Source organism: Pelophylax lessonae, assembly GCF_965119305.1.
Source record: "Pelophylax lessonae genome assembly, chromosome: 3".
Taxonomy (NCBI): domain Eukaryota; kingdom Metazoa; phylum Chordata; class Amphibia; order Anura; family Ranidae; genus Pelophylax; species Pelophylax lessonae.
The window spans coordinates 244,779,925-244,796,491 of record NC_138770.1 but is presented as its reverse complement, the minus strand read 5'-3'; the positions used below and the strand labels follow the sequence as shown (position 1 = coordinate 244,796,491).

The following is a 16,567-nucleotide window of genomic DNA, read 5'->3' as shown; positions in this document are numbered from 1 at the left end:
CCTGCCCCAAAGCACCCACACCCCCCCATGTTGAGGGCGTGTGGCCTGGTATGATCCAGGGGGGGTGGGGCCGCTCGCTCGTCCCCTCCCCTTTCCTGGTATGCCGGGCTGCATGCTTGGATAAGGGTCTGGTATGGATTTTGGGGGGGAACCCCACGCCGTTTTTTTCCCCATTTTGGCGTGGAGTTCCCCCTCAAGATTCTCACAGTGCAAGTTGCGCCGCAAGTCAGATCACCCTGATCCGACCTGCGGTGCGACTTCCATTCAAATCAATAGGCTCCCATAGGGAACCATTGATTTTGAATGGAGGCAGAAAAAACACTGCTAACAGCTACTGTGGCCAAACGTGCAATAACGCTAATTGAAAAAGCTACTGAAAGCACGTTTTTACAGCTGCTGTTTCCCGGCGTCAAGTAAACAGCTTTGGAGCACGTTTTTATGACGCCCTGTGTGCATGGAGCCTAAGTCATACTTGAAAAAATTGTTTTGCTCTTCCACAGAAAAAAAAAATTACAATGAAAACATTGTCAGGAGGTTTACAGTTTACTGCAATCTGATTCAAAGTCAAATACCTGTAAGTGTTACAATTTACTACATGCTCATGCAAAAAATATCAAGTGTATCTGATGTTAGGTCTGCTCTGGCATACAAAAAAAATCCTCATTAACAAGTAAGTCTTTTTTATTTCCAACAATATACTTTAACAGCCCTAATATAGATAAAGAAGGAATTATGTGTATGATTATTATCCACTGTATAAAAGCAATTAGCTGTAAAATAGAATGCATGGTAGGACATGAATGGTGCACCATAATTAAAACATTTAAGAATTTCAATAGTTAACTTCTATTATGGAAAACAGCTAGAAATAATGAATGGAGGAGCACCCTTCTGTAGATACAGTAAAGGTAGTTGTTCTAATCTCTATTCATGTCAAATTTGCATGTGTATTATTATGCTGATAATTTTAAAAGTTTCAAATTTTCGAAGACTGGAGCAGACAGAATTTGGAGCAATTTTTCAATTTCAAAGTAGAACTATAGGAAAAAACAGTAAGGGAGGGTTATAACCTTACATAGAGTACCTTATAGTTGAGTATATATGTTTGTTTTTTATATAGCCCAAACCTCTCCTTTAAAGAATGTGTTTAATTTTTTTATTCCCAACAATTCGTTCTGTGACTGCAATGGAAGAGCTCTGCTGTCAACTGCAATGCTAGAGTCGCACTGCATAACATGCAGGAATGTCACATGGAGCAACTGGGGGAACATGTAGCACAGGACTTTCCAACACTGAAAATAGAGCCTGCACAAAGAGAGGGGCGATGCAGAAGGATGAAGATCAGCCAACATAAAGTTTCCACGCTGAATATGGAAGCAACAGATAACCATTCTCTACTAATCTATATTTGGGTTTAATGAAACTTTAATATTTAAAAAATATATTTAGATTTTGGTCATGTAAATAAAGCATATTGCATGTTATTATTTTGTATTTTCGTAATAACCTGCAGCCACATAGGTTATTATTCAGAGCAGTGACTCATTACAGGGACCTATCCCTTATCAGATGTATTTTCCTATGTTTTAGTCAAAGAAGCCTCAAAGCAGGCAGCATCTGTCCTGCTGTCTACTTAGGTAATCCATCGTGCTCTGAGAATTGTTTGTCATCTATTAAAGGCCAATGAAAGCTTCTGCCAAAAAGGAAAAAAAAAATCCAAAGGCAGGACATCGAACTTTTTTTTTACCATTTGGGCTAAATCTTTAATTAGGTGCAGTGTCATGTTGGAACAGGAAGGGGGCCACCCCAAACTGTTACCACAAAGTTGGGAGCAAGACATTGTCCAAAATGTCTTGATATGCTGACACCTTAAGAGTTCCCTTCATTGGAACTAAGATCCCAAGCGCAATCCCTGAAAAACAACCCCACACCACAATCCCCCCCCCCCCACCAAATGATTTAGACCAGTGAACAAAGCAAGGTCCATAAAGACACGGATGAGCAAGTTTGCGACAGAGGACCTTGACTGGCCTGCACAGAGTTCTGACCTTAACCCTGATAGAACATCTTTGGGATAAATTAGAGTGGAGACTGCGAGCCAGGCCATCTCTTCCAACATAAGTGCCTGACCTCACAAATGCGCTTCTGGAAGAATGGTCCAACATTCCCATAGACACACTCCTAAACCTTGTGGACAGCCTTCCCAGAAAAATGGAAGCTGTTATAGCTGCAAAGAGTGGGCTAACTCAATAATGAACCCTACAGACTAAGACTGGGAGGCCATTAAAGTTAATGTGCTTGTAAAGCAGGTGCCCCAATACTTTTGGTAATATAGTGTATATCAAAAACCGATACAAATTTAAAATAATACTATTTGTTTGGTTATGCATGTTTTTCCATGTTGGCTTTCTAGCTCTGTTGACAATAATACCCAGCAGGATCACCATCTCTAATGTTTCTATAAATACTTTGCTGAATAAGGATTTTGTTAATATAATGGAATACAGTTTCATTCACCTGCATGGTTTCTTGTAATGGAATTCAACTGTAACTAATTAGAAAATGATTCCAAATAGCATGATCTATATCTATTAAATACCACTATCGTGGTTAAATACACAGGAGCTGCCTTTATGGAGTCAAATAAAAATTAAAAGTCTCTTTGCAATACATGAGTATTTGAAAGTAAATGATGGTGGAATCAGTGCTAATTAATCATATAAATACAAGGTTTCAACTTTGGCAAAGTGCATAAAATGAATTGATAATTTCACTCCATTGGAAGATGTAAGTAAAAGTGGAATAATAATCAGGGGCAGCAAAGGCTTATTCAAACTGAAAATGACTATACACTTTCCAGCAGTATTTCTGTACAGTGTTGCTTCACATCGTATTATTATTATAATTAATATAACAGGGCTTACCAAGTCCTAGGCAAGACACTCGGAGTCCGGATTTTCCAAGATTCCTGCAGGTAAACCGAAAGAAAAATGTTACCCATTCAGTACCTAATCACCTTGATCATTAACAATTCCAATCTTCTGATAATGTTGTACAGAATGTGCATCATAGCCCTAATTACATACTTTTATGCCACTGACTTTTAATTTAGCAGCCCCAAAAAGATAATTAACAATATATCTGGACTGCTTTGCATTCTAGTAAGCTACTCAGTTTCTAATATATTAAAGGGCCAGTTAACCAAAAACTGATATTTAGTTGTTATATTCTGGTAAATATTTTCTTATATGTCTCAGGGACTCTGTTAGTGAGACATTTTTGCCTCCTGGGTCTGCAAGCCTTCATACTAAAATGCACAAAGGTGAGCAGAAACACCAAAACCTAGGTGTGCAGGCATACATTTACCTGTTATGGCATATATAATTTACTATTGGGGTATCAAGAAGACCTATAGGAAGCCAAAAACTAACCCAACACACCAAGCTATGCCTAAAAAGAACATAATTTATGCCTGGAAAGCCATTTTATTATACTGGAAGAAGTTGATCCCACCTACTGTGCACTGTTTGCTGTCTAGTCAACTCTAATCTGCCTAAATATAAGCTAATTTACGTAGGCAGGTAGGCAGGCAGGCAGGCAGGCAGGCAGGCAGGCAGGCAGGGCTGTCATAACAGCATCATGGGCCCCTGGGCAAAGTAATGCCCTGGGGCCCCTACCAGTGAGATAGCGGTGTGCATGTAGCATACCCCAGCAGAAACATGGTGTGGATAAATTATGCTAAATATTGTGCGTGGCTTTTTAGTCTGATTAGAAGCAACAAATAAACCTATTTAGGGGATTATCCCACATTAAATTCATCCTCTGTACACACTGTCCCCCTATATACACTGACCCTCTTTTCTTCTTTTCTCTATCCCGCTCCCTGTACACATTGTCCCCTATCATAAATGCATCTCCCAGCCTGTCAGCGGCTTGTGGTTATGTATGTACGTGCGTTACTATTAGGCCTTGTTCACACGGACATACTCAAGTGTACACTGGCGCAAGGGCCATATTTGACTGCACGGGCATGAGGATGCACAGGTGTTCAGTGCATCCTCATGCATGCAGTCGTGTCAGTTAGGGCACAGCAGTTTCATGGACACAGCCACTACTCCCAATCTGACATCCATGTGGGTACAAGTTCTCGAATCCACACTGTGTTTAGGGACCTGCACCCACATGGATGTCAGATTGGGAGCAGTGGCAGTCCATGTAGCCGCTGCGACCCAAATGACATGAATGGGACTGCCTGCATGGGGATGCACACAACACCTGTGCATCCCATGCCTCTGCAGGCAAACATGGCCCTTGCATGGGTGTACACTTAAGTATGCCCGTGTGAACAAGGTCTAACAGTTTCATACAGATATACAGACACACATGCTTATACACTATATAACCAAAAAATTTGGTACGCTTGCCTTTAAATGCACATGAACGGCATCCCAGTCTCAGTCCGTAGTGTTCAATATTGAGTTGGCCCACCCTTTGCAGCTATAACAGCTTCAACTCTTTTGGGAAGGCTGTCCACAAGGTTTAGGAGTGTGTCTATTGGAATCTTTGACTAATCTTCCAGAAGCACATTTGTGAGGTCAGGCACTCTTATTTGATGAGACGGCCTGACTCGCAGTCTCCGCTCTAATTCATCCCAAAGGTGTTCTATTGGGTTGAGATCAGGACTCCGTGCAGGCCAATCAAGTTCCTCCACCCCAAACCCGCTTACCCATGTGTTTATAGACCTTGTTTTGTACACTGGTCCAAATCATTTGGTGGAGGGGGGATTATGGTGTTGTTTTTTTTTCCAGGAGTTGGGCTTGGCCCCTTAGTTCCAGTGACAGGAACTCTTAAGGCGTCAGAATATACATTTTTAGACAATTTAATGCTCCCAACTTTGTGGGAACAGTTTGGGGTTGGCCCTTTCTGTTCCAACATGACTGCACACCAGTGCACAAAGCAAGGTCCATAAAGACATGGATAAGTGAGTTTAGGGTGGAGGACTTTGACTTACCTGCACAGAGTCCTTACCTCAACCCGATAGAACATCTTTGGGAGGAATTGAGGAATTAGAGCAGAGACTGTGAGCCAAGCTTTTTCTCTAAAATCAGTGCCTGACCTCACAAACGCGCTTCTGGAAGAATGGTCAAACATTCCCATAGACACACTCCTAAACCTTGTGAACAGCCCTCCCAGAAGAGTTGAAGCTGTTATAGCTGCAAAGGGTGGGCCAATTCAATATTGAACCTTACGGACTAAGACTGGGATGCCATTAAAGTTCATGTGTGTATAAAGGCAGGCATCCCAACGCTTTTTGTAATATAGTGTAAATATACGCATGTACACGCATACATGCATACAGTACATACGTACATGTACATGCACACACACGTACACTCATACATAAACTCACATACATACATAAACTCATACACACTCATGCATACACAGTCACATACATACACACCTGGCTGAGCAGCGTTGGGCACCTGCTCCACTGAATAAGATGCCTGTGTAAGCAGTATTGCATGGAAGGGAGGTGGGACAGCTTTTCCTGTGCACAGCTCTGCCCATTATTGCTTGCTCCAGCTCTGCAGTTCAGTGTTTAAAGACAGTTAACTGTCAAGGCTCTACTGGAATACTACAAAAAGCAGTGTCTGTCTTCCCCTGCCTGGCCGCACTTTTCAAGACTAGGTTGTCACATCTCCTGTCAGCCTATAGTGGTAGACCCTAAGGACTCAGGGCAGTGCCCAGGAGTGCCCATGCGTTAAGATGGCCCTGCAGGCAGGGCTTGCCAAAAAACAATTTATAAGATTTGGCAGCCCTGGCTGGATGCTTCCTTATCTCAAGATGATGACCTACCTATATCTCACTAGTCTACTTGATGTTGTAACTCTTATGTTGGTCTTCCTTAATAGAGGGTGTAACTTAGAATTGTATGCCATGGACCATACCTGTATGAGTGATAATCTATATCTTACTAAGGGGAGAGAGAGAACGGGAGGTGTGATTGTTTGTGTGTGGGGGTTTTGTTTATTTTATGTTTTTAATACCACAGTTGCTTACTGTGAACACATGTTACTCTTAATATAATACTGTCCTATTACAGCTGACCCATGTAGGTTCTGCGTAGTTATTTGGACAGCTATTGCATGCCTGTACTTCACGTGGTATTATGTTTTATATAAAATGTTTTCAATTAAAACTGTTTTTTTAAACCCTTAACCCAGCTACACACACTTCAGACAGCCTGGTGACAACATAGCACACACTTACCAACCCTCTTTAACCCATATGCTTGGATCACATGGGCTTGTAGCAATAAGAAGCTGTGGTTAAGCAATCTTTTTTCATTTCTTTTAAAGAGAAGTATGGCCAAAGATTTTTTGGCCATACTTCTCTTTTGTGGGTCAAATGAGAACAAATATTTCACCTTCCTATGATCCAGAGTTAGCTGATATTGCCCGCTATCAGTTGATGGGAAGGAGCCAGTCCATGTTTAGGAAGCATCCCAACAATAATGTTGAGATACCCCCTGATTGACAGCCTGCTATGCCTGTCAGCATGCATCTGAAAACCTGAGCCAGCCACTCCCACCCTCTCCCCAACCTGAAGCTTTAGAGAAAGCTGCAAGAGCAGAGCAGGAAGCAGTGACTGACAGTCAGGGCAGACGGAGAACTGAGTGATCAGCAGCCATGTGATCACTGAGTTCTCAGTCTTAGAACCAATGTGATCCAGCTGCATCATCCCACAGATGCTGCAGTATGGAGGTGACTTTGCCTTTCTTTTAAAATCCCACACCTCCTTTAACATATAAAAAAAATTAATATGGTGATTTTTGGATCTAAGGCCAAAATGTGATATAGTGTGGATGTAGCGAACCTCCAAAAAAGTAAATTTTTGATGTTTGCTGATATCTACGTAAGTCTCAGTCTATTTGTTTGTTACTGAAATTTAAGTGATGCTTTTGCTTTATTAATAAAACAGGAGACCTATACAGTATACAGTTTATTTCTTTTAAATTAGATCTGCTTTGGCACTGTGAAGAGCATGCTATAAGCCTGAGCTAATCATGCTGTTAAAAGAATATCACACAAAGCAATAGCACTCTTTGCTAATATACCATTACAGTACAAAAAGAAATATCTTTCTGTGTTATTACTAGTAGACTTCTGAGACAAAAGAGCACGCACAGACAAATCTTCCATTATGAAAGGAAAGGAAAGAAAAAGACATGTAATTTAAATTGGGAAAAGTTGAGAACAAACCTATTCCGCTGTGAATTGTGAATGAAGACATTTTGTAGTAAGAAATAATTGAACCTGACAGAGGTTATGTCAGATCAGTCAGTAAACCAGGGATATTGATTGATGTTTTCCTATGACATAATGAAGCAATAGGAGAGACAGTGGAAACGATATTAGATCTGAAGAGCTTGGAGCCAACAAAAACTCCCATCCTTCTTCTCTTTAAATTCATTTCTATTTCAATTCATATCCGCTTTACTCCTGACAGAATTACACAAGAGATGTAAAGGGGCAATGACTTACCAGAGGCAAATTCTTGGGATGGATTCTAGCCCCCTGCATCCTTGGCAACGACAACCCCTTGAATTCACATTAATGTGCAGTGCCCTGTGGCTCCTACAAGTCTTTCATACTTATAGCTTAGAGTTCAGCAATGAAGACTGCTCGAAGCAAGGTGATTGGCTTGCAACTTTTAGGTCAGTTGCTCTCAGCAACATATGTTCAGCATGTTTTTCTAAAGCTTTATCTACATCAGCTCTCTGTAAGTTAACTAATACTGGCGGGTTCTGCTGTTCAAAGATACAGAAGTAATAGGAATATATATACAACCTGTGCTATTCATTGGAATGCTGCCGGTAAGACCTGATTTAAGAAAAGATAATATCTCAAGTACTCAGTAATTCCCAATTAGTGGTGAACAAGTCAATTCTCTACTGCTACAAAAATGTAAAATATGTGAAAAAGAATGCAAAAATATGTACATCAACATGTATATAAGACCCACTACGTCTGGTGAGTGCATTCCCCTATTATTTCCTCACGGTGACACCACAAGTACCAGCTTGGATCATTGGAGGATTCAGCACAGGGCACCTGCACTTTCCTTATTTGGCACTCAAGATCTATTTTGTATTTTCACTCAAGTCACAAATGAACTTTTATTTGAACTATTAGTTGCACAATTGCACTTGAAGCACCATTAATGTCTTTATTGTGACAATATTTATTTGATTTATTTTCATGATAATTTTGATTGCTATCCATCCACATACAGTATTATTGTTATTATTATGCTATTTATCCACAACATACAATTAATTTATTGATTGATTATTTATCAGCACCCAGCACTTTATTTTTACACCTACTCTTCCCCAATCTGGGACATGGTTAAGCCTTTGTCCACCCCTGGTTTAATCTCAGCAAGCGCTATAGTTGGCCCTAACTCCCCCTGGGGCCTTATCTTTACTTTATATATGGTGATTATAATGAAAAATCTGTAGCCTCCAAGTATACAGTTGGTTTCCCACATTCAGCAGTTACTGTATAGCTGATCAAGAGAATGAGTTACTGGAAGCAAAACGCTTTGTACATAACACCTATACTGCACCAATACTGTACCTATACTGCATGCTGGTTTATCAAGACTGTTGTTAAGTGCACCAATGCTTCTTAAAGGGTCCAACTATAGCTGGTAGAAGAATATAGAAGCATACAATAAAATAAAACAATTTTACCGCTCCCCCTCCCTCTTTCCTCCTTATGTGTCCCTCATTTTGGTCTGATCTATATAGTTGTATATAAAATGCACTACTTATCTATCAAAAACTGTTTTACAGTTCAAAACCTTTCATCCAATTTTTAAATTGCTAAATTTGTAAATTTCAAAAGCCAATATGAAGGAATAGTAGTTGTAAAAAAAAGAACTTGTGGGTTTAACCAATCATTTTTGTTTGTACAATTCTCCTTTAAGGGGGGTGTGGCAGGGGGTGTGTCCTATGCCTACATACGTTTGCTAATAGGTGTCCCTCATTCCCATCTCAGAAAGTTGGAAGGCATGCTACTACTTCTATAAAGGCTACTTTCATCCAGTTAGCCTAGGCGTAGCATTGTCGCCCTTAATGCACTTTGGAAGGGTAGTCTCCTGAACGCAGTAAACCTAATTCCATCACTGTCCATTCCTGCTCTCAAGGCGACCTTGCTACTGTTTATGCTGATCCTGGTGTATAGCATTATTCTAAACCAACTGCTAAATACAGGTCTTACAGTATTTTGAGTTGCATTACTTCTATTGCCAAATTATTTTCATGGATGTATTATTATTAATCATATTGTGTGAAAATATATTGAGATCTGCCTTCCCCAATCTGGGTGGTGTTTTCTTTCTGATACACATCATTACAGTGTACTTGGTGTTGCCTTTTGGTATCTCTGTGCACTTAACCTAGAGTGTCAAAAGCGCTGAAGTCATTAAGGAGGTCTAGGCAGAGAACAGGGGACCCATCCTATCCAGCACCTTTTGTGGGGGTAGCACTACATATAATATAAACAGAAGATTATATATAAATTGTGCAAAACTCATTGAAATAAGTGACAATACATAAAACTGTGACCCCATACAGAGAAATAAGAAGGTGCCGCTTCAGGTTCTAGTAGGTCCATACATGTTGACAACCACTAGGAGTGCAGGCAGAGAAAGAGCTCATCTCAGCTCCATAGATGTCAGTGAGGAAGGAAAAGTCCTAGGAGCCGCACATCACACAAAACACTCATGTGAAGAGTAGAAGCAGCCTTGGCCTAGACTCTGTCCAAGCCACACTCCTGACATGTTTTGCCCCACCCACAAAGCATAGTCATGGGAAATATACATAAAATTGACACTGTGACAACATATACTACCACTGTGCAAAAAGTGCTTGCGACCCACAGCTTACTCATTACATTTTTATGACCTCTTATGTCTAAATGCACTGCCCATTAGGGTAATTCCACATCCCCTTCTCCAAAACACATTGCTTAGTTCAACTATCATTAGGCTAAATCTCTGAGTGCTCCAACTAGAAATTAAGGAACTTCGCCTTTGTGCTGAAGCTTCCATAGTGCACACTCTGTTACATTCCTGCTTGGGAGTGGCAGTGGGTGATAGACAGTTTTTAAAGGTTATATTTGCAACACTGGATGCCATGAATGGTGCACATTTCCATTAAAGCATGGTGGCGGCTGCCACATCTATGAAATGGGTTGACTGCTCAGTTAACCTGTTGTCAATGATGATTGTTCTCAGTCAGCTGATGCTTAGATTGTTGCTTGACAAGCTGGAAAATCTCTGCATATGGTTAGAGTGTAATTGTCACAACATGCACTGAATTTCTTTTCCCATTACATAACTGAGCTTATGCAAAATTCTGAATCTGAAAAAAATTATAAAGCAGGGGCACTTTGAATATGACTATTCACCTTGAAAAAGTGTTTCCCTGTCAACTTCATCATGTCACACATTGTTCTCTAGCTTCTGAATGTACAAAGCAGTTACCAGATAAGACAGCCCTGTATTTTTATCTAAGAAGCTATGCTATTTGTCAGTCTTAAGTCTTTCAGGAGCTAGAGCAGGTTAGCAACTATCATACTTCTGATGGCCTTTACAGTCGGACTGGTTATCTTTCTTTCAAAAGCAGCTAATACCATTGGCACACTGTATGGGGCCAATATGCTAAAGGAGTCATTTTCACTCTGGAATACATTTACCTATGGAAAAGGTTCAGAGGAATTTAAAAACATACAAAAATATATTTAAAACAATACAGTATACTCAAAGCAAACATATGCTGATGTGAAAAATACTCAACTAATACTTATAACTTCACAATGCTAAAATCAGATTCAGGAAATAGAAACAAAGACTTGTAGAAGAGTGACGGCAGAAAAAAAACAAGTGGTCCATGGAGTCTGCCCCATTTTTTTTTTTTCTACAATTTTTTTTTGTCTGAGTATATATCTATGGTTGTCTCAAGCATGTTTGAATCCACTTACTGTTATGATTTACGATTGACTCATTACCTCTGCTGGAAGTCTATTCTACTCTTTTGGTAAAAATAATACTTTCTATGATTAGTTTAGAACTTTCCTCCTTCTAGTTTGAGGTCAGGTTCCGTGTTCCTGATCTTGGTTTTTATCATTAAATTACTCCCCTCCTGAACCTGTTCACCTCTTTGATGTATTTAAAGGTTTCAGTCATGTCTCTACTTTCCCTTCTTTCCTCCAGACTGTCCATGTTAGGTTCTTGAAGTTTCTTCTGATATTTTTTCCTCTTCAGACCTTTCACCATTTTTGTTGCTCATCTCTGGATTTCTATGTTATCCATATCTTTCTGTAAGTGAGGTCCCCAAAGCTGGACACAGTATTTTAAATGAGGTCTAACTAAAGATCTATAAATGGGGATCAGGATCTCCTTCCTGCTGCAAATGACTCCTCTAGTGATTAGGGATGAGCTTTGAGTTTGAGTCGAACGTAAGTGCGACGAGCCAGAACCACAGGGGCGACACGTGAGGTGCACGGTGGGCCGATGAGAGACAGAAATAATACAGTTCATCGGTTTACTCACGGTTAGCAGAAAGCCTCCCTGGGCTGGTCGCACAGTGAAGAGGAAGACAGCACGAAATCCTCCTGGGCAAGCTCTGTGATAGGGAAACGCCAGCCAAGATGGTGGTTGAGGCGCCCGTGATGACAGGGGTGTTTAGAGTGCTTGTGGTGGCTGGGTCCCTTGATGGTATTTGTCGTGACGCCAGTACCGTTAATGGTGGTACAACCAGTTGTAATAGCAATAGTGAAGAATGAGGTAGACAGTGGTAGGATACAACTCACAACTTTTACTGTGACTGGTTTTGATTGCAGCATAAACATCCAGATAGAATACAGTCTCTGGGTAAATAGAGGAATTCTGCTGATCCACTGTTAATAGGTTTTGGTAGGTCTTGACTCAGGCTGTGATTCAGTATAATGCTTACTTGTTTCTGGTCCCTTTAGAATCCAGTAAAATTTGGTGAGGTTGCCAGTGGCTAAGGAATCCTTCACCTTTATTCTCAAAGGTCAGTTGCTGCCGTTTGGTGGCTTTTACCCTTTGATTTTAGCAGTTCCAATTTGTCCCTTCTCTGGACTGACCTTCACTAACCTCTACATGGTGCTTTTCTCTGTACACTCACTTCCTGAACTGAACAACTGACCACAGATAAACCTGAGCTGGGATAGATATCCCAAAGTGGTGCTATCCCCATCTTGTGGTGGGAAGTATGAAGCACACTTGACCAGCCTATGAACAGGGATTAACAAATGTAGCAATGCACTTGCAATACAGCAATGACAAAGTAGTAATACATTTGCAGTTCCCACATGTCCTGAGTGGGACGCTGCATAAGTTTAACTCGAACATCGGGCGTTCGTGTGTTCGCTGAACACACGAACACATGGGGCGCTCGGCGGAAAGTTTGCCCGCCAATGAGTGCCCCATAATGCACTGCACTGGTGCAGTGAATAAATTACTGATTGTCTGATGACTGGCCAAAGCATGCACATGACCTGTATGCTTTGGCCAATCATAGCACAATGTCCATGATTGGCCAAAGGCAGGGTGCCTTTATCCAATCATGGTTCAGGGGCTAAGTCCACCCTCCACACTATATAAAGCTGCTGCTTATACGGCAGCCATGTATAGTGTGTTAGGTGAGATAGGAGTGAGATTAGGTAGGTAGTTAGTGGATTGTGTGTTGTATCTAGGATTAGACCAGTCAGTGTAGTATATATATATATATATATATATATATATATATATATATTTATCAGTTATTGCAGGATATATATTAAGCAGTGAAGTGCAGTGTAGGGCTGATTCTTATGATTCTTTAATCTTGCTTGCAGCTGTAATGTATTGTCGGCTCCCGGCAATACAGATAGAAAACATGACAAAAACGGCATGGGGTCCCCCACAGTCCATTCCAGGCCCTTCAGGTCTGGTACAGATTTTAAGGGGAACCCCACGCCACAATTGAAAAGAAAAAACAGTGTGGGGTCCCCTCAAAATCCATACCAGACCCTTATTTGAGCAAGCAGCCTGGCTGGACAGGATAAGGGGGGGGGGGGGCGAGTGAGCCCTTCTGAACCATACCAGGCCACTTGCCCTCAACATGGGGAGGGTGCTTTGGGGTGCCCCCCAAAGCACCTTGTCCCTGTGTTAATGGGGACAAGGGTCTCTTCCCGACAACCCTGGGCTGTGGTTGTGGGGGTCTGCGGGTGGGGGGCTTATCGGAATCCGGAAGCCCTCTTTAACAAGGGGGCCCCCAGATCCCAGCCCCCCCTCTATGTAAAATGGATATCGGGTACATCGTACCCCTACCCATTCACAAAAAAAGTGTACAAAAAAATAAAGACAAAAGCCAGTTTTTGACAAGTCTTTTTTGCATTGGTACATGTCCCCCAGGACAGTACTCAGACCCCCATACACTACCTAACTCACATCTATACACATACTAGGGCCAATTTAGACAGGATCAAATTAACCTGCCAGCATGTCTTTGGAGTGTGGAAGGAAACTGGAGTACCCAGAGGAAACCCACCCAGGCACAGGGAGAACATGCAAACTCCAAGCAGGTAGTGCCGTGGTTGGGATTCAAACCCAAGTCAACTGTGCTAGGTGAAAAGTTATTGGCTGAACAGTGACTGCATCTTATAGGGGGCAGTCACTGCTAGCCAATAATTTTTCACTGAGCACAGTTGACTTTTAAATCAAGTTCTGCCAAACCCGGTGCTGCCTGTGGGGCCATTGTATTCCGGGAGCCATAGGGACCTTGGATGTATGAATACAATAGCTGGCAGTAGCCAACAGCATGGATGGGGAAATACTTTAGATTTTTTTTCCTTAACCCATGTATAACAGTAGGCACACTAAGGGTTTATGTGCATCTCTTCCTTCTTACCTCTCCCCTTTGTATTAAAGTGGAACTAAAGTTTTCACTGCTATTCACTGTGAGTAGGCAGGCTTGCAATGTCTCTTCTGCAATAACAACACACCTAACTGCCTGCTCACAGTGAACCCCAGCATTTAAACTGAGCTGCATATGCTCATCACAGCTTACAGTGGCATGCCCAATCCCTGTTTGCCAGTATGACTAGCTCCTGCACATGCGCAGGAGTAATGTCATCCCACTTTGGCCAATGAAGATAGTCAGAAAATGGCACACAGAAGATGTCGGTGCTGGTGAGGGATGGGGACTGTTAAAGGAAAGGAGAGTATTACAATTACAAATTACAATTATGTACAGTTTTGTTATGGCATTACATGATGTCAACAGCCCTTCACTTTTAGGCCTCATGCACATGGGCTTATGAAAATAAGCCGCATTTTGCTGATTTGTCAAATTAAACACCTCTAATGTTACAATATATATGCACATTTATGTGCATATGTTGTTTGAGTGTAAATGTATTCTAATACACTGCTCGAAAAAAATTCAAGGAACACTTTTTAATCAGAGTACAGAATCAAGACAATTAAACTCCTGTGATATTGATCTGGTCATTTAAGTGGCAGATGGGGTTGTTGATCAATTTCAGCTGCTTTGGTGTTTAATGGGCAACAATGAGACGACCTCCAAAACAGAATGTTTTTCACAGGTGCAGGCCATTAAAAAAGTTTTCCCTACTCATCTTTTCTGACTGTTTTCCACTAGTTTTGCATTTGGCTAGAGTCAGTGTCACTACTGGTAGCATGAGGCGATACTTGGACCCTATAGAGGTTGCACAGGCATTCCAACTCCTCCAGTCTCAAGAGCATGGAGGAGATTCCAGGAGACAGGCAGTTACTCTAGGAGAGTTGGACAGGACCAAAGAAGGTCCTCAACCCATCAGCAGGACCGGTATCTACTCCTTTGTGCAAGAAGGAACAGGATGAGCACTGCCAGAGCCCTACAAAATGACCTCCAGCAGGCCACTGGTGTGAATGTCTTTGAGCAAACAATCAGAAACAGACTTCATGAGGGTGGCCTGAGGGCCTGGCGTCCTCTAGTGGGCCCTGTGCTGCACCCTGTGTTTTTCACAGATGACAGCAGGTTCACCCTGAGCACATGTGACAGAAGTGAAAGAGCCTGGAGAAGACATGGAGAACGTTATGCTGCCTGTAACATTGTTCCGCATGATCGGCTTGGTGGTGGGTCAGTGATGGTCTAGGGAGGCATATCCATGCAGGGAAGCAAATATATCTACTAGCTAGACAATGGCACTCTGACTGCCATTAGGTATTAGGATGAAATCTTTGGACCCATTGTCAGACCCTACGCTGGTGCAGTGGATCCTGGGTTCCTCCTGGTGTGCGACAATGCCCAACCTCATGTGGCGAGAGTATGCAGCCAGTTCCTGGAGGATGAAGGAATTGATACCATTGAATGGCCCCACACTCGCCTGACCTAAATCCAATAGAACACCTCTGGGACATTATGTTTAGGTCCATCTGACACCACCAGGTCTGTTCAGGATCTCAGTAATCTCCTGTTTCTGATCTTGGAGGAAATACCCCAGGACACAATTCGTCGTCTCAAAAGGAGCATGTCCCAACATTGTCAGGCATGCATACAAGCACGTGGGGGCCATACAATCTACTGAGTACCATTATGAGTTGCTGCAACGAAATTTTAGCAAAATGGACTAGCCTGCTGCATCATTTTTTCACTTTGATTTTCGGGGTGTGTTTGAATTCAGCCCTCTGTAGGTTGATAATTTTCATTACCATCAAACGATGTGGCATCCTTACATTCCTACACATTACCCAGTCCATATCAGTTTAGATATTCAGCATGATGTTTTTACCCATTCAGATCTGATGTGTTTTCAAAGTGTTCCTTTGCGCATATGCGCCATTTAGATGCATTTACACACCTTTTTAATGCTCAATTACGCCTTTTGTGCATTTTTTTCTGCACTCCTCTTCATATACACCTATAAATGCTTATGTGTGCATGACATCATAGAATAACATATAGGTGCTTTTACAGGCATACAAAAAAATTCAGATTGCGTTTATTAGCTAATTTTATTTTTTAGCTCCGTGTGCATGAGACGTAAAGCAATATTCTTCTTTTTACCTGTATGAGAAGGTACAAAGTATAGACTGGTGCAAACAAATGAAAACCATGTATCAGTTTTTATTAACATTTCTCAGTCTAAAGCTAGGTTTACACTTGTGTGTGTAGTTGCTGCTGAGGGACCGCACCCGTTCCCACAACCGCAGTCACCCACAGGGAAAAAATTGCTGCCGCTCAGGAGATGAAAACCACAACACAGTTTACCGCACTTGGAACCACACTGCTCTATGGGGTTTCCCTACGGCCATGTCCTCTGAAAGGTGAAGGGACCTTTTGCCTACATTTTCGGTGGATACAGCAGCTCATTCATATGAAAATGCTGCTGTGCATGAGCAAATGCAGCCACAGCATGGATCAAAATTTGGCTGTTTTAGCAGGGACAGGCCAAATTTCAATCCATGTATAGGCACTGTGGTT

At 41.7% G+C, this 16,567-nt stretch overlaps 1 protein-coding gene across 2 annotated transcripts in view; it reads right to left on the bottom strand.

Moving 5' to 3' along the window:
• KCNAB1 (potassium voltage-gated channel subfamily A regulatory beta subunit 1) overlaps positions 1-16,567 on the bottom strand; it is a 551,426-nt gene that overhangs the window by 166,151 nt on the left and 368,708 nt on the right. For both annotated transcript variants that reach the window (XM_082251304.1, XM_082251305.1), the window contains exon 2: positions 2,925-2,968. In XM_082251304.1, coding sequence (XP_082107430.1) covers positions 2,925-2,968 — 44 coding nt within the window. The remainder of the gene's footprint in view (positions 1-2,924; positions 2,969-16,567) is intronic.